Source organism: Pogoniulus pusillus, chromosome 1, assembly GCF_015220805.1.
Source record: "Pogoniulus pusillus isolate bPogPus1 chromosome 1, bPogPus1.pri, whole genome shotgun sequence".
Taxonomy (NCBI): domain Eukaryota; kingdom Metazoa; phylum Chordata; class Aves; order Piciformes; family Lybiidae; genus Pogoniulus; species Pogoniulus pusillus.
Genome location: NC_087264.1, coordinates 22,181,212 through 22,205,385, shown reverse-complemented (window position 1 = coordinate 22,205,385; position 24,174 = coordinate 22,181,212). Strand labels below are relative to the sequence as shown.

The following is a 24,174-nucleotide window of genomic DNA, read 5'->3' as shown; positions in this document are numbered from 1 at the left end:
CAAGATTAGTCTGATACTCTTATCTCTAAGTATGATAATATCAGGGCTTGGCAAAACAAGGCAAAGTTTGCTGAAAAATATCACTCTCTTTGAACAGTTTTATTTATCCACTTCCTTTACCCAGCTCATTAATGACTAAGTAGTGTTTGAAATAACAGAAGAGATAACTGCAAGGTTTTTTTAAGGCCACATTCGAATATAAATCTGTTTTCTTAACATCCCCTCTTTCCTTCCTCTGAGACATTTGCTATCTTCTTGTGTTTAGAGCGAGGAGAAGGAATGAAGCATGTGCTGCCACTGCCCTTGAACTTCCTTGCAGAGCTGGCACTGCTTCCCCTTGGTTTACTTCACTTCTTGTTGCTTTGCCTCTCTCCCTGTCTGCCTAAAGCATCAGCTTTGCAGGAGGATCCCTTATAAAACTGAAACCTTTCCTCTGAGGCATTCCTTTCCACCCTGTAAAAAGTCTTCTCTCTACATTTGCTCCAGGCTTGCTAACCACTTTGCACCAGAGTCATAAATTTGAGTAAAGCTCAGAGAAGAGGATCTGCCTGAAAGCAGGTCACCCAAAGAGCCCTCCTCAGACAGGGGCTGACACGGTGTGGTACAGTGGGCTTGCTCCTCTTGAGTCAAACCAAATAAATCACAGCAATTAGCTTGCTTGTTCTGCCACAGGCCCTTCACCTCCAGCGCTTCTGTTCGCTTTGGGACAGGTTTTAGGCCTGGAAGGAATGCAGACTTAGGGAATGCTACGGAGTGATGTCTTTGGAATATCAGCAGGCTCCAGACATTTAACCACTTAAATGCCTGACTCAGCACTGCAGCAGCCAGATGCTGCTACTCCTGTTAGCTAATAGAAAAAATACAGATGGGAAGGGGAATTTGATTGTCAGATTTCCATCGGTTTTTGTGCTGACAGGGGCTACTTCTGGAATGTGATTTGTCCTGTACCTGGGTTGGTGCAATCCCAAGCACAGCTCCAGGCTGGGTGGAGCCCCCAACACAAGAAAGACATGGAACTGTTGGAGCCAGTCCAGAGGAGGCCACCAAGATGCTGAGAGGGCTGCAGCAGCTCTGCTGCGAGGACAGGCTGAGAGAGTTGTGGCTCTGCAGACTGGAGAAGAGAAGGCTTTGGGGAGACCTTGGAGTGGCCTTCCAGTATCTGAAGTGGGCTACAGGAAGGCTGGGGAGGGACTGTTGACAAGGCCTTGTAATGATAGGAGGAGGAGAAATGTGTTTAAAGTGGCAGAGGTAGGTTGAGGCTACTCCCTCCCTGGAGGTGTTCAAGACCAGGTTGGATGAGGCCTTGAGCAACCTGCTCCAGTAGGAGGTGTCCCTGCCTAGGGCAGGGGGTTGGAACTGGCTGAGCTTTGAGGTCCCTTCACATTCTGTGATTCTGTGCTCCATGACCTCCCTGGATTACCTGTCTCACCATCCTCACGGCTAAGAACCCTTTCCTAACATCTACTTTGAATCTTCCCTCTACCAGTTTAAACCCATTCCTCCTCATCCTGTCATTACCAGACCTTGTCAATAGTCCCTCCCCAGCCCTTCTGTAACCCTTTTCAGATACTGGAAGGCCGCTCCAAGGTCTCCTCACAGCCTTCTCTTGCCAGAGAGAGTGATTGGCATTGGAATGGGCTGCCCAGGGAAGGTGGTGGAGTCGCTGTGCCTGGAGGTGTTGAACCAAAGCCTGGATGAGGCACTTAGTGCCATGGTCTGGTTGATTGGACAGGATTGGGTGATAGGTTGGGGTGATCTTGGAGGTCTCTTCCAACCTGGTTGATTCTATGACCTCTGCTGCAAAGACAGGCTGAGGGAGCTGAGGTTGTTCAGCTTGAAGAAGAGGAGGCTCTGGGGAGGCTTGCAGTACCTGAAGGGTGCCTTCAGGAAGGCTGGAGAGAGACTGTTCACAAAGGCCTGCACTGACAAGACAAGAGCAATGGCTTCAAACTAGAGAAGAAATTTAGGCTCGAGGTGAGGAGAAAGTTCTTCACTGAGAGAGTCACTGGACACTGGAATGGGCTGCCTGGGGAGGTGGTGGAGTCGCCGTCCCTGGGGCTGTTCAAGGCAGGATTGGACGTGGCACTTGGTGCCATGGTCTAGCCTTGAGCTCTGTGGTAAAGGGTTGGACTTGATGATCTGTGAGGTCTCTTCCAACCCTGATGATACTGTGATACCTTCAGCCATGGGGCTTCAACCACCTCCCTGGGCAACCCATTCCAGCCTCTCACCACTCTCATGCTCAACAACTTCCTCTTCACATCCAGCCTGAACATACTCATTTCTAGCTTGGTTCCATTCCCTCCAGTCCTATCACTGCCTGACAGCTGAAAAAGTCCCTTCCTGGCTTTCTTGTAGCCCCCTTCTGAAACTGGAAGGCCACAAGAAGGTCACCTCAGAACCTTCTCCTCTGCAGCCTGCACAGCCCCTACTCTTTCAGTCTGTGCTCACAGCATAGCTGCTGCAGCCCTCTCAGCATCCTCCTGGCCCTGCTCTAGATACACTCCAGCACATTCATGTCCCTCTGGTAATGGGGGCTCCGGAACTGGATGCAGTACTCCAGGTGGGGTCTCACCAGTGCAGAGTAGAGGGGGAGGAAAAGAGTGTCTGGTCTGGCCTTAACTGACTTAGTTGGCAGGGATTTTATGACTGTCTTGAGGAAGCAGTTTTGTTTGTTGCTTGGACAAAACAGCAGGACAGTACTATCTAACACAGATCACACAGGAACACATCCAGACAGGCCTTGAAAGGCTCCAGAGAAGGAGACTCCACAACCTCTCTGGGTAGCCTGTGCCAGTGCTCTGGGACCCTTCCAGGAAAGAAGTTCTCCCTTGTGTTGAGGCAGAACCTCTTTTGCTGCAACTTACACCCATTGCTCCTTGTCCTGTTTTTATTGATTTGTCTGGCTTGCTTTATTCTGGAGTCACAGAATCACAGAGTGTCATGGGTGGAAGGGATCTTGAAAGCTCATGCAGTCCAACCCCCCTGCCAGAGCAGGGTCTCCTAGAGCAGATCACACAGGGACATGTCCAGGCAGGTTTGGAGTATCTCCAGAGAGGGAGACTGCACAACCCACCCTGGGCAGCCTGTGCCAGTGTCATTTGAAATACAAACAGATCACCCATCTGGCCATCTTACACAGGACTTGTGGTGAGCAGATGTGGTGGTTTGGCTGTTACCTCACACATTAGAAAGAACCCCAGCTAACTCAGCTGGACTCTGGGAATATAAATGAAACTATTTATTTACAGCTAGCACAAGATACAAGCAGATATTTACAGTATATACAGTTATAGACAGAAATATACAAAGTAAAAGTAATACAGAAGCACAACTCCCCTCCCAGAAACCTGAGTCCCCAGGAGGGGCTCTCAACCACCCCTGCACCTCCCCCCTGCGCCTCTCAACCTTACCCCAGTCCTAAGAAAGAAGAGAGGTTCAGCCAAGAGGTTAAGGAGCACAGTTAGTGGCAGTGAGGTTAGGGAGATGTAGCTCATTCTGAAGCCAGAAGCAAAGTGAGAAGATGGTGAAAAGTGTTATCTAATGTTTACTTTCTTGTTCCCATACATCTCAGCGAGACTGTGAGGGAAGGAGACATAAACATTGTTGTCCTTTCACAGCCAATTGTCTGCTTTCTCTCACCAAAACATTCTAGCCTGCTTCAAACTAGCACAGTAGAGGTGAAGGTCTCGGGCACTTACCTGCCTGCAGATGTATCCCTGTGTCCATACAGGTCTGTGGTTTCAATACAAGAAGGCTGGGGAGCAATGATGAGCAAGCTGCATCATGTGGCAAGTTTGGCAAGCTGCATCATGTGGCATTATTGCAAACACTTCTTTCTGCTGTCATTGCTGATTGCTGCAAAGTACATATTCCTTCAGGGTTATAGAAAGTTCATGTGATTTCAGAGGCACCAGAATGGTCTCTGCAGCTAAGGGGCTCCCTTCTTTGCACGTCTTAGAAAATGTCTAGGTTGACTGATGGCTTGAAGCAGTATCCTGGTTTTTAGCTCAGGGTGTTGTGGCACCACCTTCAGCTCTTTTAGTTTCCTTTTTTTTTTTAATCTGGGCCCCTCAATTCAAGAGAGATGTTGAGGTGCTGGAAGGTGTCCAGAGAAGGGCAGCAAGGCTGGGGAGGGGCCTGGAGCACAGCCCTGTGAGGAGAGGCTGAGGGAGCTGGGGGTGTGCAGCCTGCAGAAGAGGAGGCTCAGGGCAGACCTCATTGCTGTCTGCAGCTACCTGAAGGGAGGCTGTAGCCAGGTGGGGTTGGGCTCTTCTGCCAGGCAAGCAGCAACAGAACAAGAGGACACAGCCTCAAGCTGTGCCAGGGGAAGTATAGGCTGGATGTCAGGAGGAAGTTCCTGGCAGAGAGAGTGATTGGCATTGGAATGGGCTGCCCAGGGAGGTGGTGGAGTTGCCGTGCCTGGAGGTGTTCAAGCAAAGCCTGGCTGGGGCACTTAGTGCCATGATCTGGTTGAATGGCTAGGGCTGGGTGCTAGGTTGGACTGGCTGAGCTTGGAAGCCTCTTGTAACCTTGTTGATTGTATGATTTTATGATTCCTACTCCTAGATCTGATTGTCCCTTAGCAATACTGCTCTGAAATATGCTTTATAAACTTTCTAGTCCTTCACCTATACATGTGTTCAGAAAAAGCCTGGCTGGGGCACTTAGTGCCATGGTCTGGCTGATTGGCTAGGGCTGGCTTCTAGGTTGGGCTGGGTGATCTTGAAGCTCTCTTACAACCCGGTTGATTCTATGACTATACTTTGCATGTTGTCATCCTGCTGACTTGCTTCAGTCTCTTCCATGCCCAAAGAAAAAGAGGTCTGCCTGGGAGGGAGCTATCTGAAGAGAAAAAGGCCAGTACTGAAGTACTGCTCATGCATGGTGCACCTCCTGATGTTTAGAAAATGCACCAGTCTATCTGAGAAGGTATAAACAACCTTGCAGTGTGGCCTTCCTTCTTGGCACTTTGTGTATGTATTAGAGGGTGAGATGGAGAACTCACACTGCAGTTGTGTAAATAAATCAGTGAAGTAGGAAGTTCATGTGATAGTGCCATCTATTAGGTACTAACTGTAACCATGATCTCAGCTGACTGATTAGTTCCCACTCTGAGCCCTTCTCTGTGACACAGTTCTGATGCATTTTCTTTTGTATTTATCTTCAGGAGCTTCTGGGAGTGAGAAGAAGGAATATGGTTGTGTAACAGCAGCTCTTGGCAACACATGGAGTCACAGTGTCAACACCAGGCTTGTACTACAATATCATGACTTGCTGACAAGACAGGTGAGAACTGGCAATGAGAAGGATTTACTACACCAGTAGTGCTTGGCCACATTGGCTGTGTCCTTCAGCCTCAGTGGTTATGCTGCATTTCATAGAATCCATGAATCAGACAGGTTGGAAGAGACCTCCAAGGTCATCCTGTCCAACCTAGCACCCAGCCCTACCCAGTCAACCAGACCATGGCACTAAGTGCCCCAGCCAGGCTTGGCTTCAACACCTCCAGGGACAACAACACCACCACCTCCCTGGGCAGCCCATTCCAATGTCAATCACTCTCTCTGGCAACAGCTTCCTCCTAACATCCAGCCTAGACCTCCCCTGGCACAGCTTGAGACTGTGTCCCCTTCTTCTGTTGCTGGTTGCCTGGCAGAAGAGACCAACCCCACCTGGCTACAGCCTCCCTTCAGGGAGTTGTAGACAGCAATGAGGTCTGCCCTGAGCCTCCTCTTCTGCAGGCTGCACACCCCCAGCTCCCTCAGCCTCTCCTCACAGGGCTGTGCTCCAGGCCTCTCCCCAGCCTTGCTGCCCTTCTCTGGACATCTTCCAGCACCTCAACATCTCTCTGTAATGGAGGAGCCCAGAACTGGACACAGCACTCAAGGTGTGGCCTGAGCAGTGCTGAGCACAGGGGCAGAAGAACCTCCCTTGTCCTGCTGGCCACACTGCTGCCAGAGAGAGTGATTGGCATTGGAATGGGCTGCCCAGGGGGTGGTGGTGTTGTCCCTGGAGGTGTTGAAGCCAAGCCTGGCTGGGGCACTTAGTGCCATGGTCTGGTTGACTGGATAGGGCTGTGTGCTAGGTTGGACTGGATGAGCTTGGAGGTCTCTTCCAACCTGGTTGATTCTACAATTCTATGGTTGTTATTACTTAGCTGGTCCACTTCTGGAAAAGCTTGGGGATGTTCCTGAAACTCTGGGGGATGCAGATGACAGAATTAGTATGCACAAATCTAGAGACATTAAGCTCTAAATTCACACACAGGGTTTCTCAATACATATATATATATTAGGTAAAAGACTTCTTTTGTTTATCCAGCAGTCCTTTTTTTGTTCAACCATCCCTCCATAAGTCTGGTGAACATTAACAAGAGAGTAACCAGTTTAGCCAAGTAATGGAATTTTTGGGACATCCTGCCTGCCTTAAAATCAATTAGGCTTGCTTTATTACTTGGATAGGAACAGTTCTCTGAGCAAATATATGAACTTTCCTCTAATTCCCCCATGGAGAAGCCACTCTTCTGGATTTTGTTTCCTCCAGGACAGAAGCAATGCCAATGGGGAAGGCAAAATGAGGTTTCCAGTCTGCACTTAAATTCATTATGCCACCAAAACTCACAGGCATTAGCAACAGTAGGAATTTTTAGCTGCTGAGCTGCTTGACTTCTCTGGAGGCTTTCAAGGCCTGTCTGGATGTGTTCCTCTGTGGTCTGTGTTAGATAGTATCGTCCTGCTCTGGCAGGGGGACTGGACTTCATGGTGAGAGGTATCACAGTATCACCAAGGTTGGAAGAGACTTCATAGATCATCAAGTCCAAGTGTGGCCAGCAGGGCAAGGGAGGGGGTTCTGCCCCTTTACTCTGCTCTCCTCACACCCCACCTGGAGTCCTGGGTGCAGTTCTGGAGCCCCCAACACAAGAAGGACATGGAACTTTCGGAGCCAGTCCAGAGGAGGCCACCAAGATACTGAGAGGGCTGCAGCAGCTCTGCTCTGAGGACAGACTGAGAGAGTTTGGGCTCTGCAGCCTGGAGAAGGCTTGGAGGAGACCTTGGAGTGGCCTTGCAGTATCTGAAGGGGGCTATAGGTGGGCTGGGGAGGGACTACTGTCAAAGTCTTGTAATGACAGGTCAAGGAGGAATGGGTTTGAACTGGCAGAGGGGAGATTTAGACTGGCTGTTAGGAGGAAGCTCTTTCCAGTGAAGGTGGTGAGACTCTGGAATGGGTTGCCCAGGGAGGTTGTGGCTGCTTCCTCCCTGGAGGTGTTCAAGGCCAGGTTGGATGAGACCTTCATCAACCTGCTCTAGTGGGAGGTGTCCCTGCCTATGACAGGGGGTTGGAGCTGGCTGATCCTTGAGAGTCCTTCCAACCTAAACCACTCTGTGATTCTATCTCCCCATTCTAAGACTCTATGATTCTATCTCCTTGGATCCTTTCCAACCCCTAACATCCTGTCAGCCTGTGATGACTTTCGTCGTGGCACAGTGGCATAAGAGCTTGGGAAAAGGTAAATTGCTCCACACGAATGTGTTAGTGAAGGAAATTTGCTATTGTCTTTGTGGATACTGATGCTTGATTCTCCCTAAGCACTCTTAGAAGTAGTTAACCATGGCATTTGTTTTCCTGAGATCCATATGTAAAGATGAGGACCCTTTGAGTTGGGGCCAAAACCAAGGGGGCTGCACTAGAAACTGTCAGAGCCCTTAGTTGCTCCTGTGTGTATCATTATCCTCCTTTCCTGAGCTGGAGTCAGCAGGCTGCCAGGTTAGTGCTTTCATGTGTGCTCAGCTGTCTCTGGGGGACAGCATGGCAGGGTTTAACATGTTGACAAACTGTATTTACTGGTTTATTCTTGTCTTTTCAGACAGGGTGCTGGATGAAGTGTGACACTGGCCAGATCTGGTATGGCAGCTCTGGTTTATTTTACAGGTTCCAAGGGGATTGGTGAGATTCGGAGTCTTGTGCTAATGTGTGTGATGGCTTTTGAAATCCTCAGAGGGAAAGTGCAGGTAGAAGTGATAGGTTTCAACAAATCAGGGTTTTCCTGTGGCATTTAGCATCGTAAAGTTGTTCAGGTTGGAAAGGACCTTTAAAATCATCATGTGCAATGCTTAACCTGGCACAGCCAGGTCCACCACTAAACCATGTCCCTAAGCACCATGTCTATGTGGCTTTGAAGTATCTCCAGGGATGGTGACTCAGTCACTTCCCTGAGCAGCCTGTTCCAATGCTTAACAAACCTTTTGGTGAAGGACTTTTTTCCTAAGCACAGGCTCACAGGATGTCAGGGGTTGGAAAGGACTCAAAGAGATCATCGAGTCCAGCCCCCCTGCCACAGCAGGACCATCCAATCTAGCTCAGATCACAGAGGAACACAGCCAAACAGGCCTGGAAAGGCTCCAGAGAAGGAGACTCCACAACCTCTCTGGGCAGCCTGTTCCAGTGCTCTGGGACCCTTCCAGGAATGAAGTTCCTCCTTGTGTTGAGCTGGAACCTCCTGTGCTGCAGCTTCTATCCATTGCTCCTTGTCCTATTCCAGGGAGCAGTGAGCAGAGCCTGTGCCCCCCTCCTGACCCCCAGCCCTCAGAGATTTTTAAACATTGATCAAATCCCCTCTCAGATGGGGCACTTAGTGCCATGGTCTGGTTGATTGGCTAGGGCTGGGTGCTAGGTTGGACTGGATGGGATTGGAGGTCTCTTCCAACCTGCTTTATTCTATGATTTGTTATATCAAAACACAGACCAAAACACACATATACACACATCTGCCTCATGCTTGGGGCAGTGTGGCTGGAGAGCTGCTGGCAGAAAGGGATCTGGGGGCTGTAAAAGACAGGAGTTGAATAGGAGCCAGCAGTGTGCTCAGGCAGCTGAATGTGAGCCAGCAGTGTGCCCAGGCAGCTGAATAGGAGGCAGCAGCGTGTCCAGGTGGCCAAGAAAGCCAATGGCATCCTTGACGTGGATTAAAAACGCTGTGGCCAGCAGGAGCAGGGAGGGGATTGTCCCTTTGGACTCTGCTGTGCTGAGGCCACGCCTTGAGTGTTGTGTTCAGTTTTGGGCACTGCAATACAAGAGAGATGTGGAGGTGCTGGAGCAGGTCCAGAGGAGGGCAATGAAGCTGGGGTAGGGCCTGGAGAATAAATCTGATGAGGAGTGACTGAGGGAGCTGGGGATGGTTAATGTGAGGAAGAAGAGGCTGAGGGCAGACCTGATTGCTGCCTACAACTACCTGAAGGGACATTGTGGAGAGGCTGCTGTTGGGCTCTGCTCACAGGGAACTGGGAGACAGAGCAAGGGGGAATGGCCTCAAGCTGAGGCTGGGGAGGTTTAGATTGGACATTAGGAAAGGTTTTTTATGAAGAGAGTGGTCAGGGAGCGGAGTGATCTGCACGGGGAGGTGGTGGAGTCACCCAGCCTGGATGTGTTTGAGGGTGTTTTAGCTGTGATGCTTAGGACTAGGATTTAAGGTGACTCTTGTAGAGTAGGTTGGACTTGGTGATGCTGAAGGGCTTTGCCAACCTGTATGATTCTGTGGTTCTGTGACAATGAAAGGTTGTATGGCCTCAAACTTTAGTGCATGTGTACAGACCACATCTCTTAAAATACATATTTAAAAAAGGACTTCCCCCTCACCCCCGATTGCTAATGCTTAGGGCTGAAATCTTCTGCTCATCCATAATCAGATACAAGCAGAAGAAGCAGCCTTGGATGTGGTCTGGATGAAACTGGACACAGTGCACAACTGTAGAATAAACAAATGGTTGTTGACACGGTGTGAGAGTGATGTAATCCAGCAACAGTGCCAAATGAAAGTGTGCTCTGAGTTAGAGGAGGTTCATCAGCAAGTATTTGGAGCTCAGACCTCACCAGGTCACTTACTTCCCTCATTTGTGTGTTTGTTCATGTATCTGTTTGCAGTAAGCTTCCTTCTTAATGGAAGGAATGGACCATCTTGTGGGGGATGGTCAGACAACAAAAACATCACTGTAGCCCTGTCTACGTTTAATGGGGCTGGATTTATGGCCCTCTCCTCTTAACAGGACACTTTTATGTGAAGAAAAATGTTTGTATCATTTCAGGAGAAGCATTCATTTACTCAGGTGCTTATTTAACACTAATCAGTTTGTTATCTAAGAATCTAAATAGGAATGAAAGAACTCTAGATAATATGGGAAAGAACAGAACAAAGCCTGTAAATAGTTCCTTTTTTGTGCTCTCTGTCTTTATTTTAACCAGCATTGCCAAGTGCTGTCAGTGAAGGTGATTCTAATCTGAGATGGACAAAATACAGCAGCAGCTCTGCAGACCTCCAACTCATGGATCTGTAGTTCACAGAATCACAGAATTAACCAGGTTAGAAAAGACCTCTAAGATCATCGAGTCCAACCTATCACCTAACCCTTCTCATTACTTGACCTATGAATCATAGAATCAGCCAGCTTGGAAGAGACCTCCAAGATCATCCAGTCCAACCTAGCACCCAGCCCTGTCCAATCAACCAGATCATGGCACTAAGTGCCCCAGCCAGGCTTGGCTTCAACACCTCCAGGGATGGCGACTCCACCACCTCCCTGGGCAGCCCATTTCAATGCCAATCACTCTCTCTGCCAGGAACTTCCTCCTAACATCCAGCCTAGACCTGCCCTGGCACAACTTGAGACTGTGTCCCCTTCTTCTGTCCCTGGGTGCCTGGCAGAAGAGCCCAACCCCACCTGGCTACAGCCTCCCTTCAGGTAGTTGTAGAGAGTAATGAGGTCTGCCCTGACCCTCCTCTTCTGCAGGCTGCACACCCCCAGCTCCCTCAGCCTCTCCTCACAGGGTTGTGCTCCAGGCCCCTCCCCAGCCTTGCTGCCCTTCTCTGGACACGTTCAAGATGTTCGAGCACCCTAAGCAAAGAAGCAGGAAGATCTCTGAGGCAGAGAGACAGACTCAGTCATGAAGTTATTCTGAGTCTTCATAGTGAGGCTGGTGGCAGAGGCATGTCCTTTCTGTGCAGTACCTGTGCTGACAGACCAGTCAGATCACAAAGCCTTCTCTTTGGCTGCCACTAACCTTCATGGTCATGAATTAACCACCCCAGATTGTGTTTTCAAACTCCTGTGCAAGCATTTGCTGGCAGTGCCTGTGCCTGCTGCTCGTAACCCAGGAAACTCAGTCATAACTAAGGAACTGGCCAGAGTAAGTCCCTTGCAGCTGGGAGCAGAGCTGCAATCTCTTCCCTGCCACTCGCATGCCACTGAGCTGCTGACACCTTTACTGCCTCTCTTTCAGACACTTAAGCCTTGGTACTTGCTGGCACTATGTACTTCCTCAGCTATGAAGGTGCTCCTCCTGCTTCTCTTCCTGACTTTATCCATAGATTGACTCACACACTGAAGTGATTTTAACTGTGATCACTGAACTGGCTGAAGAGCAACCCTGAGGAGAGGGATTTGGGGGTGCTGCTGGATGAGCCAGCAGTATGTGCTTGCGGCCCAGAAAGCCAAGCAGAGCCTGGGCTGCAGCAGGAGAAGTGTGGCCAGCAGGGCCAGGGAGGTGATTCTCCCCCTCTGCTCTGCTCTGCTGAGACCCCACCTGGAGTACTGCATCCAGTTCTGGAGCCCCCATGACAAGAAGGATGTGGAGATGCTGGAGTGTGTCCAGAGCAGGGCCAGGAGGATGCTGAGAGGGCTGCAGCAGCTCTGCTGTGAGCACAGACTGAAAGAGTTGGGGCTGTGCAGTCTGCAGAAGAGGAGGCTCCCAGGTGACCTTCTTGTGGCCTTCCAGGATCTGAAGGGCGCTACAAAAAAGCTGGGGAGGGACTTTTTTGGTTGTCAGGGAGTGACAGGACTGGGGGGGGGAATGGAGCAAAGCTGGAGGTGGGGAGATTCAGGCTGGATATGAAGAGGAAGTTGTTGAGCATGAGAGTGGTGAGAGGCTGGAATGGGTTTCCCAGGGAGGTGGTTGAGGCCCCATGGCTGGAGGTGTTTAAGGGCAGGCTGGATGAGGCTGTGGGCAACCTGCTCTAGGGTAGGGTGCTCCTGGGCATGTCAGGGGGGTTGGAACTGGCTGATCCTTGTGGTCCCTTCTCACCCTGACTGATTCTATGATTCTATTTCTCTCCTGAACCTCTCTCCATTAATTTTTCTCCATCAATACACACCATTAACAACAAGTTAATGAAACTGAGACTGTAGTACAAGCTTTATAGTGAAACTCCTTCCTTGTTTGCAGTTTTTGTTAATACCATAGCTGATTTTTCTGAGCCTCAGCTCTAGAAGTCACAGAATCACAGCAACGTCCAGGCTGGCAAAGCCCCTCAGCATCACCAAGTCCAACCCAGAACCCTACTCTACAAGATTCACCTTCAGCCATAGCTCTAAGCACCACATCCAAACCACCCTTAAACACATCCAGGCTGGGTGACTCCACCACCTCCCTGGGCAGCTCATTCCAGTGCCTGACCACTCTTTCCCTGAGAAACCCTTTCCTAATGTCCAATCTAAACCTCCCCAGCCTCAGCTTGAGGCCATTCCTCCTTCTTCTGTCTCCAGCTACCTGTGAGCAGAGCCCAGCAGCAGACTCTCCACAATGTCGGGTAGCTGTAGCCAGCCTTGATGCCAAATAATGAAAGGAGAGCAGAGGTGAGGCAGAAGCCTCTGCAGTAAACTGTGTGTCCTGGAGAACAATCCACATTTCTTTACATGGATGATTTAGCAGACTTCCGAGAGTGGTCCTGCAGTCTTGCCACAGCTCTTTTTCAAGAGGAGCATGATCCATAATGGAGAACCATAAACAATGAAGCTTGCCTAAAAAATACCATGCCCGTGCAAAATTGTCACAGTGTCCCTTCAGGTAGCTGTAGACAGCAATCAGGTCTGCCCTCAGCCTCCTCTTCCTCACACTAACCATCCCCAGCTCCCTCAGTCCCTCCTCATCAGGTTTATTCTTCTGGCTCTTCCTCAGCTTCATGACCCTCCTCTGGACCTGCTCCAGCACCTCCACATCTCTCCTGCATTGCGGTTCCCAAAACTGACCACAACACTCGAGCTGTGGCCTCACCAGAGCCCGGTCCAAGGGGACAGTCCCCTCCCTGGGCAGCTCATTCCAGTGCCTGACCACTCTCTCCCTGAAAAACTCTTTCCTAATATCCAGTCTAAGTCACTTTGCATTCCTGTCTCCACCTGTGACATTAAAACTGCTCCAAGTGCTCCAGAGAGTGAGTAGCCAGCACTGAACTTTTTAGACAGTTAAAATGCTTGTGCAGCCTCTTACCTTCCACATTGGTTACATCTTCATTTCTACCATCATCAACCTCTTTTCCTCTCTTTTCCTTCTTCTTTTCCTTTCTTTTCCTTTTTCTTTTCCTTTTTCTTTTCCTTTTTCTTTTCCTTTCCCTTCCTTCCTTCCTTCCTTCCTTCCTTCCTTCCTTCCTTCCTTCCTTCCTTCCTTCCTTCCTTCCTTCCTTCCTTCCTTCCTTCCTTCCTTCCTTCCTTCCTTCCTTCCTTCCTTCCTTCCTTCCTTCCTTCCTTCCTTCCTTCCTTCCTTCCTTCCTTCCTTCCTTCCTTCCTTCCTTCCTTCCTTCCTTCCTTCCTTCCTTCCCCTCTCTCCTTCCTTCCTTCCTCTCCTTCCTTCCTTCCCCTCTCTCCTTCTTTCCTTCCTTCCTTTCTCTCCTCCCTTCCTCTCTCTCTTTCCTTCCTTCCTTTCTCTCCTCCCTTCCTCTCTCTCCTCCCTCCCTCCCTCCCTCCCTTCGTTCTTTCTTTCTTAAACAGATCTGTTCCCATGGTGAGCCTTAGGCACTGTCTGATAGTACTGTTTCAAGCTTTACATATTTTCCCTGTCCTGTAAGTGGGAAAATGACCTTTTGCCTTGGTCTAATTGATGCTTGTGCACCTTCATGTTAATCACCTAGCAAATTCCCAGAGCTCTGTCTCCTGTTCTTTATTGAGAGCCACTTAAAGGTCAGGATAGGAGGGGTAGGATTACTATAACAAAATCTGTTCTGAATGTAAACAGCGAGCTTCAGTCTGTGACGCTGCTAATCCAACGCCCTTTGCAAACACTGTATTTACAGTGCACTAACACAGCATGAAAACAGGAGAGGGAAAGAGCCAGATAGTACTTTCAGACTGCTCTGGATTGGCTGAGGAATGCTCTGTTTGTAAGCTTAAGCCCCTTAGCAGAGAGGTAATGAACACAAAGTCCCATCCTGTTTATACAGAATCACTTTCCTAATTTTGATTGGACTTCACTTTGATTTTTCCTCTCAAAACTGAGTGGAATTAACCTAGGCCAGATCCTCTCATCAATAGATGAAGTTTCATTGCTCCTAGCATCAGAGTGGCAATGACCAAAGCTGTTTATCTTTGGAATGCCTTGGCAGATGCCCCTGCCTCCTGTCTTCTACCACATTATCTTTCCTTTCCTTTTCCCTTTCCTTTCCTTTTCCCTTTCCTTTCCTTTTCCCTTTCCTTTCCTTTTCCCTTTCCTTTCCTTTTCCCTTTCCTTTCCTTTTCCCTTTCCTTTCCTTTTCCCTTTCCTTTCATTTTCCCTTTCCTTTCCTTTTCCCTTTCCTTTCCTTTTCCCTTTCCTTTCCTTTTCCCTTTCCTTTCCTTTTCCCTTTCCTTTCCTTTTCCCTTTCCTTTCCTTTTCCCTTTCCTTTCCTTTTCCCTTTCCTTTCCTTTTCCCTTTCCTTTCCTTTTCCCTTTCCTTTCCTTTTCCCTTTCCTTTCCTTTTCCCTTTCCTTTCCTTTTCCCTTTCCTTTCCTTTTCCCTTTCCTTTCCTTTCCTTTCCTTTCCTTTTCCCTTTCCTTTCCTTTTCCCTTTCCTTTCCTTTTCCCTTTCCTTTCCTTTTCCCTTTCCTTTCCTTTTCCCTTTCCTTTCCTTTTCCCTTTCCTTTCCTTTTCCCTTTCCTTTCCTTTTCCCTTTCCTTTCCTTTTCCCTTTCCTTTCCTTTTCCCTTTCCTTTCCTTTTCCCTTTCCTTTCCTTTTCCCTTTCCTTTCCTTTTCCCTTTCCTTTCCTTTTCCCTTTCCTTTCCTTTTCCCTTTCCTTTCCTTTTCCCTTTCCTTTCCTTTTCCCTTTCCTTTCCTTTTCCCTTTCCTTTCCTTTTCCCTTTCCTTTCCTTTTCCCTTTCCTTTCCTTTCCTTTTCCCTTTCCTTTCCTTTCCTTTCCTTTCCTTTCCTTTCCTTTCCTTTCCTTTCCTTTCCTTTCCTTTCCTTTCCTTTCCTTTCCTTTCCTTTCCTTTCCTTTCCTTTCCTTTCCTTTCCTTTCCTTTCCTTTCCTTTCCTTTCCTTTCCTTTCCTTTCCTTTCCTTTCCTTTCCTTTCCTTTCCTTTCCTTTCCTTTCCTTTCCTTTCCTTTCCTTTCCTTTCCTTTCCTTTCCTTTCCTTTCCTTTCCTTTCCTTTCCTTTCCTTTCTCCCTCTCTTCCTCCCTCCCTCCCTCCTTCCCTCTCTCTCTTCCTTCCTCCCTCCCTCCTTCCCTCCCTCCCTCTCCTTCTCTCCCTCTCTTCCTCTCTTCCTCTCTCTTTCCTTCTTCACTCCCTCTCTCTCTCTCTGTCTCTGAAGTGGTGCAAATCTGCTAGAACATTTCTCCTAGTGATGGAAACAACCTACAAAGTAGTGTTGGACATTACAGATGAGTGTCTGCTTTACATGAGGAGCATACGAGCTCCAAATGAACTGTTCAGTGAATAAGGAATTGGTTGGATGGTTGCATCCAGAGGGTCATGGTCCATGGCTTGATGTCCACAGTGACAAGTGATGTCTCTCAGGGGCCACTCCTGTTCAACATAGACACTGGGATCAAGCAGCAAGGTTGTGAAAGGCACACAGTTGAGTAGTGCTGTCAGTATGCTAGAGGGACAGGAGGACATGCAGAAGGAGCTGGCCAGGTGGAGAGCTGGGCCCAGGTGACCCTCGTGAGATTCAGCAAGAGCAAGTACAGGGTCCTGCACCTGAGTAAGAACAATCTTCATTAGGCTGAGGAGTGAGGTGATAGAAAGCAGCCCTGTGGAAAAGGACTTGAGAGTTCTCATGGCTAACAAGCTGGGTGTGAGCCAACAGCGTGTGCTTGCAGCCCAGAAGGCAAATTGCAGCCTGGGCTACATCAAAAGAAGCTTGGCCAGCAGATCCTGAGAGGACAGTCTGCCAGTCTTCTCTGGTAAGATCTCACCTGTAGCACTGTGTCCAGCTCTAGAGCTCTCAGCACAGGAGGACATGGACCTGATGGAGTGGCCACAAAGATGAATGGTGGTTTGGAGCACCTCTTCTCTGAGGACATGCTGAAGGAGCTGAGGTTGTTCAGTTTGGAGAAGAGAAGGCTCTGGGGAGATCTAATAGCGACCTTCTGATTCCTGAAGGGGGCTTACAAGACTGTTAACAAAGGTCTGTAGTGATAGGGTGAGGGGCAATGGTTTGAAATTAGAGAGGAGAAATTGGAGAGGGGGCACAAGCCAAGCTCAAGAGGTTCAACAAGACCAAGTGCAAGGTCCTGCATCTAGGTCAAGGCAATGCCAAGCACAAATGCAGGCTGGGCAGTGAGTGGCTGGAGAGCAGCCCTGAGGAGAGGGATTTAGGGGTGCTGGGGGTTGAGAAGCTCAACAGAGGCCAGCAGTGTGCACTTGCAGCCCAGAAAGCCAAGCAAAGGCTGGGCTGCAGCAGGAGAAGTGTGGCCAGCAGGGCCAGGGAGCTGATTCTCCCCCTCTGCTGTGCTCTGCTGAGACCCCACCTGGAGTGCTGCATCCAGTTCTGGAGCCATCATGACAAAAGGGATGTGGAGATGCTGGAATGTGTCCAGAGCAGGGCCAGGAGGATGCTCAGAGGGCTGCAGCAGCTCTGCTGTGAGCACAGACTGAAAGAGTCCGGAGAAGAGGAGGCTCCCAGGTGACCTTCTTGTGGCCTTCCAGGATCTGAAGGGGCCTACAAAAAAGATGTGGAGGGACTTTTTAGGCTGTGAGGGAGTGCCAGGACTGGGGGAATGGAGCAAAGCTGGAGATGGGGAGATTGAGGCTGGAGGTGAGGAGGAAGTTGTTGAGCATGAGAGTGGTGAGAGGCTGGAATGGGTTTCCCAGGGAGGTGGTTGAGGCCCCATGGCTGGAGGTGTTTAAGGCCAGGCTGGCTGAGGCTGTGGGCAGCCTGCTCTAGGGTAGAGTGTCCCTGGGCATGGCAGAGGGATTAGAACTGGCTGCTCCTTGTGGTCCCTTCCAACCCCGACTGATCCTATGATTCTAGGAATAGATTTAAGTGGGATGTTAGGAAGAAGTTCTTTACCATGAGGGTAGTGGAACACTAGAACTGGTTGCCCAGAGAGGTGTCTGAGGCTCCATCCCTGAAGATATTCAGAGCCAGTTTTGACAAGTCTCTGAGCAACCCAATCTAGTGGAGGATTTCCCTGCTCACTGCAGGGGGAGTTGGAATAGGTGATCTCTTCCAACTATGATTCTATGAAAATCCAGCTGATACTGGAGTGGTTTGGTTCATCACAGGAAATTAATTCAGCAGTGCAGTGCACTCCAGACAAAGGTCTGTGCTACTCTGGAAGAGCTCAGGCAATGTATCTTCAAAGAGAAGAGACAAGCCTTGAGAAGGTGTTGGAGACATCTCTGTCATACTCTATATGGTCTGAGCAGTTCTGTTCAAGCTGGCTGACTTCTTTCTTTGCTTTCTACTTTCTTCCCAGATAATGTCTGTGCTGGATAGAATGTCTTTAGTAGCAAAGCAACACCTTTGAGCTGTCACTGATAAAACTAAACCTCAGCTACAGGTTGAAAACCCAGCAAACTTTGTCATGCTGACTTCAGTGGGCACAGGGCATGGCGCCTTCTCTGACAGTGTAGGGGTCAGACATGATTCCTGTGTTTCAGCATTGTAGCTTTTATGATGCTCTAAATATATTAGATGGTTGAGGGCCCCTCCCTGGTGGTGTTTAAAGCCAGGCTGGATGGGGCTGTGGCCAGTGTGATCTAGGATAGGGTGTCCCTGCCCCTGACAGGGGGGTTGGAACTGGATGATCCTTGTGATCCCTTCCGACCCTGACTGATTCTATATTAAGGGAGAATCCTCACAGGGGTTTGTTGTGTGTCTAAGGTGTTATGCATTTAACTTGAGTTTTTGCTATTCTAATGGATTAAATGTCACTGAGCTCTTCTAGATTGACAGCTGTTCTGTTGCTCTGTCAAGCTGCTCTAGAATGACAGCTCATTGAGTGGCATTCAAATCTGTTGGAGAGAAAACTGTGTTTTCGCTTTGGTTCAGCTTTATCTACCCTGCCTAGGGCAAATTAATCTCAGTGAGTTTGCTCTATGTAGACTTTTTTGACCTTTGATCTCTGTAATTCCTGTTCTGGTATCAGTGTCCTTAGTTGTGATCTAAAAGCAGACCAAAAAGAAGAGAAACCCTCTTAACTGCTTAGAAACTGAACACAGGCTGACTACTGACACACTTTAAGGAACAAAACCAGTTTTGACATAGGCTGGATGTTAGGAGGAAGCTGTTGGCAGAGAAAGTGATTGGCATTGGAATGGGTTGCCCAGGGAGGTGGTGGAGTCACTGTGCCTGGAGGTGTTGAAGGAAAGCCTGGATGAGGCACTTAGTGCCATGGTCTGGTTGATTGGCTAGGGCTGGGTGCTAGGTTGGACTGGATGAGCTTGGAGATCTCTTCTAACCTAGTTGATCCTATGGTTCTATATTAGATCTGTGTTTATTAGTTCACAGGTGTGTTAGCTTTTGGGTTTATTTATTGTCCTTGTTATGTGATGCCCACTGGACTCTAAAATGCACTGTTCTCAGGCTTTACCTATGAAAAGCCTGGATGAGGCACTTAATGCCATGGTCTGGTTGATTGTGTAGGGCTGGGTGCTAGGTTGGACTGGATGATCTTGGAGGTCTCTTCCAACCTGCTTGATTCTATGATTCTGTGACTCTATGATAAGTATGGAGGTGGGTTTGAAGAACCTTCTCATCCTCTAAATATAAGGAGATATCATTTTAAAGACTGCTCCTCATGTAACAACAAAGTCCCACTTATTGCAGATATGAATGGAAACTTCAGGCACCCAGCAACATAACAAGGGGACACAGTCTCAAGTTGTGCCAGGGGAGGTCTAGGCTGGATGTTAGGAGGAAGTTGTTGTCAGAGAGAGTGATTGGCATTGGAATGGGCTGCCCAGGGAGGTGGTGGAGTTGCCATCCCTGGAGGTGTTGAAGCAAAGCCTGGCTGGGGCACTTAGTGCCATGGTCTGGTTGATTGGCTAGGGCTGGGTGCTAGGTTGGCCTGGATGATCTTGGAGGTCTCTTCCAACCTGCTTGATTTTATGATTCCATATCACTGCCTAAGATGGACTGCAGGTTTAAAATCATAGAGTCAACCAGGTTGGAAGAGATCTCCAAGATTATCCTATCACCCAGCCCTATCCAATCAACTAGACTATGGCACTAAATGAAGGGGCCTTTGATGGTCACCAGTGTTGGTGACTGGCCAAGTTTATCATAGAATCAACCAGGTTGAAAAAGACCTCCAAGCTATCACCCAGCCCTATCCAGTCAACTAGACCATGGCACTAAGGGCCTCATCCAGGCTTTTTATCATGTCTACCTGTCATATTATGTCAAGAAGATAATAAAACTAGTTATTTCCACAGTGTTACCTTCCTCTGGGCTGTTTGTTGTAACTGTTAGAAAAATACAACTGGATTTTTGGACACCTACTCAATCTGGAATGGAAAAGGTGTGCCCAGGACATGGTGTTATAGCCATGTTCTGGAAACACAGGAACATATTTGTTACTAAAACATAAAGGCAATGGGAATAGCTACCTGAGTGTGCTAGTTTGAGCCTAACTGGGATATTTTGGTGAGGAGAATTAAGTGATAGGCTGTGAAAAGGAAACAGTGGTGATGTCTGCTGCACTCACAGGCTTGCTGAGATTGTTACGAGCAAGGACATTAAAAATAGATAACAGAGTTGTCTCTTTGGCTCTGGCTGCATACATTTCTCTCCCTAACCTGCTGCCTGACAAAACCTTCTACTTCCTAACCCCCTTGGCCCACTCTCCAAACTCACCTTGAACATGAGGCAAAGTCTGGGTAGAGAGGAGGTGGGAGGGTGGGAGCCCCTGCTGGGGACTCTGGTTTCTGGCTGTTGTGTTTCTGTATTACTTTTTACCTTGTCTATTTCTGTCTATAGCTGTTAGCTTTTGGGTTTATTTGTTGTCTTTGTTATGTGATGCCCACTGAACTCTAAAATGCACTCTCCTGAGGCTTTACCTAAGACATTATTGCTGTCTCTTGCATGTGCATTTGGCAGTGTTGTGTTAGCTTGTCTCCAGGGACTGCATTTTAGAGGCAGAACAAAGTGAACACACACACACAAAAAAAAAACAAGTTGGAAAAGTATTTTTTTGTTTGTTTCAAGCCAAAAGCATTTTGCAGCCACTCGTGTGGGTGAAAAATATTTATGTTGTGGGCTAGGATTTGGTTGAATCTCAGCCTTCTTGGGCCAAGTCTGGGAATTTAGGATTATGCCTCTACACCAAGGAAGTATGAAGGAGACTATTGTTTTTGCTGCTGTTCGAAAACAATGAATGCAGGACAGGCAGAGAGCTCTTCTGATCCTGCCTGACAATGCACTCATTTTCTTTCCATTTATAAACAACAATGCTGAGGGGTTGGAGGGAGTTAAAAGCATTTAGAAAGCTGAAAGAAAGAGAGAAAGAAATAGAGATAGGAAGGAAGGAAAAGAAAGGAGGAAGGAAAGAAGGAAAGAAAGAAGGAAAGAAAGAAAAAGAAAGAGAAAATAAGGAAGGAAGAAAGAAAAAGAAAGAAAGAGAAAATAAGGAAGGAAGAAGGAAAGAAAGGAAGGAAGAAAAAGAGAAAATAAGGAAGGAAGAAAGACAGAAAGAGAAAGAAAGAGAAAATAAGGAAGGAAAGAATAAAGAAAAAGAAAGATAAAATAAGGGAGGAAGAAAGAAAGGGAGAAAGAAAGAAAGAGAAAATAGGGAAGAAAGAAAGAAAATAAGGAAGGAAGGAATAAAGAAAGGAAGAAAGAAAGAAATAAGGGAGGAAGAAAGAAAGAAAAAGAATATAGGGAAGAAAGAAAGAGAATAAGGAAGGAAGAAAGAAAGGAAGAAAGAAAAAGAAAGATAAAATAAGGAAGGAAGAAAGAAAGAAAAGAAGGGAGAGAAAATAAGGAAGGAAGAAAGAAAAGAAAGAAAGACAAAATGAAGGAAGGAAGGAAGGAAGGAAGGAAGGAAGGAAGGAAGGAAGGAAGGAAGGAAGGAAGGAAGGAAGGAAGGAAGGAAGGAAGGAAGGAAGGAAGGAAGGAAGGAAGGAAGGAAGGAAGGAAGGAAATAAGAAAGAAAGAGGAAGAAAAGGAGAAAGAAAGAAAGAGAAAGGAAAGAAGGAAGGAAGGAAGGGAGGGAAGGAAAGAATGAACAAGTATTGGCAAAATAAAGATTTGAGACATATGAGAAATGACATTGGGGTAGAATTTCCAACAGATACCTTTTTATATGTGGAAGATAAGTGTGGGTCTCTTCTCCCAGGCACCCAGTGACAGAAGAAGAGGATGCAGCCTCAAGATGTGCCAGGGCAGGTTTAGGCTGGATGCTAAGAAGTTTTACATGGAAAGAGTGACTGGCATTGGAATGGGCTGCCCAGAGAGGTGGTGGGTTCACCATCCCTGGAGGTGTTTAAGAGGAGGCTGGATGGGGCACTTAGTGCCTTGGGTTAATGAGAAGGGTTAGGTGATAGGTTGGACTTGATGATCTTAGAGGTCTTTTCTATCTTGGTTAATTCTGTGATTCTGTTGCTAAAACTGACCCAAAGAAGGGTCACAAAGATCTGAAGAGTAACAAAAGTAGTTAATCATGATGGTAATGCTTGCACTAACTACATAAAGAACAATGAACATTCCATTATGTTGTGCTGGTGAATCACACCAAGCTGATCTATTCCATGCACTGCCGAGGGCTGGATGCTTTGTTTTGATCAACAGCTCTGCAGCCATGCGGGCAGAGGAGCCAGTGGCAGCTGTGCCTGAGCACATGACTCTACAGAGGAGAAAGTGCACTGCTGCTGGGCTTCCATGCTGGCCTCCCTGATGGCCCTGTCTCTGCCAGGCAAGTCTGTCAGGCTGAGTGGAAACAGAGATGTATGCTGAAAACTGTTCTGGTATATTGTACTGGTAGTCCCTTAGGAGTCCTTTCCAATTTGGGGTGCATGATCATAGAGATAAGGCAATGTTCTGATTGTAAATAGGAATTGTAGCCTTCAACCCTTTTATTATTAGGGACATGAAGATGCTGAGAGGGCTGCAGCAGCTCTGCTATGAGGATAGGCTACAAGAGCTGGGGCTCTTCAGCCTGGAGAAGAGAATGCTTGAAGGAGACCTTGCAGTGGCCTTCCAGTATCTGAAGGAGGCTACTGGAAGGCTGAGGAGGGACTATTGACAAGGTCTTGTAATGGCAGGAGGAGGAGGAAAGGGTTTAAACTGGCAGAGGGGAGATTCAAACTGTATGTTAGGAAAAGGTTCTTTACAGTGAGGGTGGTGAGACACTGGCACAGGTTTCCCAGGGAGGTTGTGGATCATAGAATCACAGAATGTGATCTCTGATGACATTCTGTGCTCCACAATCTCCCTGGAGATGTTCAAGGCCAGGTTGGATGAGGCCTTGAGCAACCTGTTCTAGTGAGAGGTGTCCCTGCCTATGGCAGGGGTTGGAACTGAATGAGCTTTGAGGTCCTTTCCATCCCTGACTGATTCTCTTCTATTCCATTCCATTCCATTCTATGTGCTGGCTAGCTGCCTGCTTTCCTGGCTAGTAAAAGCTACAAACATATTGTCCTGAATTACACTTCATAGAGCATCATAGAATGGTTTAGGCTGGAAGGACACCTCCCACTAGAACAGGTCACTCAAGGACTCATCCAACCTGGCACTGAACACCTCCCTGGGCAACCTGTGCCAGTGTCTCACCATCCTCACTGCAAACTTCTTCCTTACATCCAGTTTCAATCTCCCCTCTGCCAGTTTAAACCCATCCCTCCTCATCCTGTCATTACAAGACCTTGTCAATAGTCCCCAGCCTTCCTGTAGGTCCCTTTCAGATACTGGAAGGACACTCTAAGGTCTCCTTGAAGCCTTCTCTTCTTCAGGCTGCAGAGTTCCAACTCTCTCAGCCTGACCTCATAGCACTTATCAGAACTTTGATCCTCAAAAGTATCATGGCATAGGAAACCATTATGGCCGAGGTCTTGTGATGTTTTCTGGCCTCTAGAGGACTCTCTACTGGGAAAATGAGGAGAGAATCATAGAATCAACCAGGTTGGAATAGACCTCCAAGATCATCCAGTCCAAACTAGTACCCAGCCCTAGCCAGTCAACCAGACCATGGCATTAAGTGCCCCAGCCAGGCTTTGCTTCAACACCTCCAGGCACAGCGACTCCACCACCTCCCTGGGCAGCCCATTCCAATGCCAATCACTCTCTCTGCTAACAACTTCCTCCTAACATCCAGCCTAGACCTCCCCTGGCACAACTGGAGACTGTGTCCTCTTGTTCTGTTGCTGCTTGCCTGGCAGAAGAGCCCAACCCCACCTGGCCACAACCTCCCTTCAGGTAGTTGTAGGCAGAGACGGCAAAACAGAAAAGACAAACTTGATTTTACAAAGTAGGGAATAAAGGACATGCAGAGAGACAAAGAGCACTTCTGGAAATAGGAATTTCACAGAGTCTGCTGTTCCATAAACAGAAGGGCCAAGACCTTGTGGCCAAGAAGGCCAATGGGATTCTGGGGTGTATTAGGAAGAGTGTGTCCAGCAGATCAAGGGAGGTTCTCCTTCTTACTCTGCCCTGGTGAGACCTCATCTTGAGTATTGTGTTCAGTTTTGGGCTCCCCATGTGAAGAGGGACAGGGATCTGCTGGAGAGGGTCCAGCGAAGGGCTAGGAGGATGGTGAGGGGACTGGAGCACTGCCTGATGAGGAGAGGCTGAGGGACCTGGGGCTGTTTAGTCTGGAGAAGAGAAGACTGAAAGGGGATTTGATAAATGTTTGTAAGTGTCTGAGGGATGGCCAGGGGCAGGAGGACAGGCTCTGCTCACTGCTCCATGGGATAGGACAAGCAGCAATGGGTGTAAGTTGCAGCACAGGAGGATCTGCCTCAACACAAGGAGGAACTTCTTTCCTGTAAGGGTCCCAG

The 24,174-nt window shown here is 48.2% G+C and overlaps 1 protein-coding gene across 7 annotated transcripts in view; it reads left to right on the top strand.

Annotated features, from left to right (window-relative positions):
- RAD51B (RAD51 paralog B) overlaps positions 1–24,174 on the top strand; it is a 337,533-nt gene that overhangs the window by 303,046 nt on the left and 10,313 nt on the right. For all 7 annotated transcript variants that reach the window (XM_064143772.1, XM_064143764.1, XM_064143759.1 and 4 more), the window contains one exon: positions 5,171–5,289. In XM_064143772.1, coding sequence (XP_063999842.1) covers positions 5,171–5,289 — 119 coding nt within the window. The remainder of the gene's footprint in view (positions 1–5,170; positions 5,290–24,174) is intronic.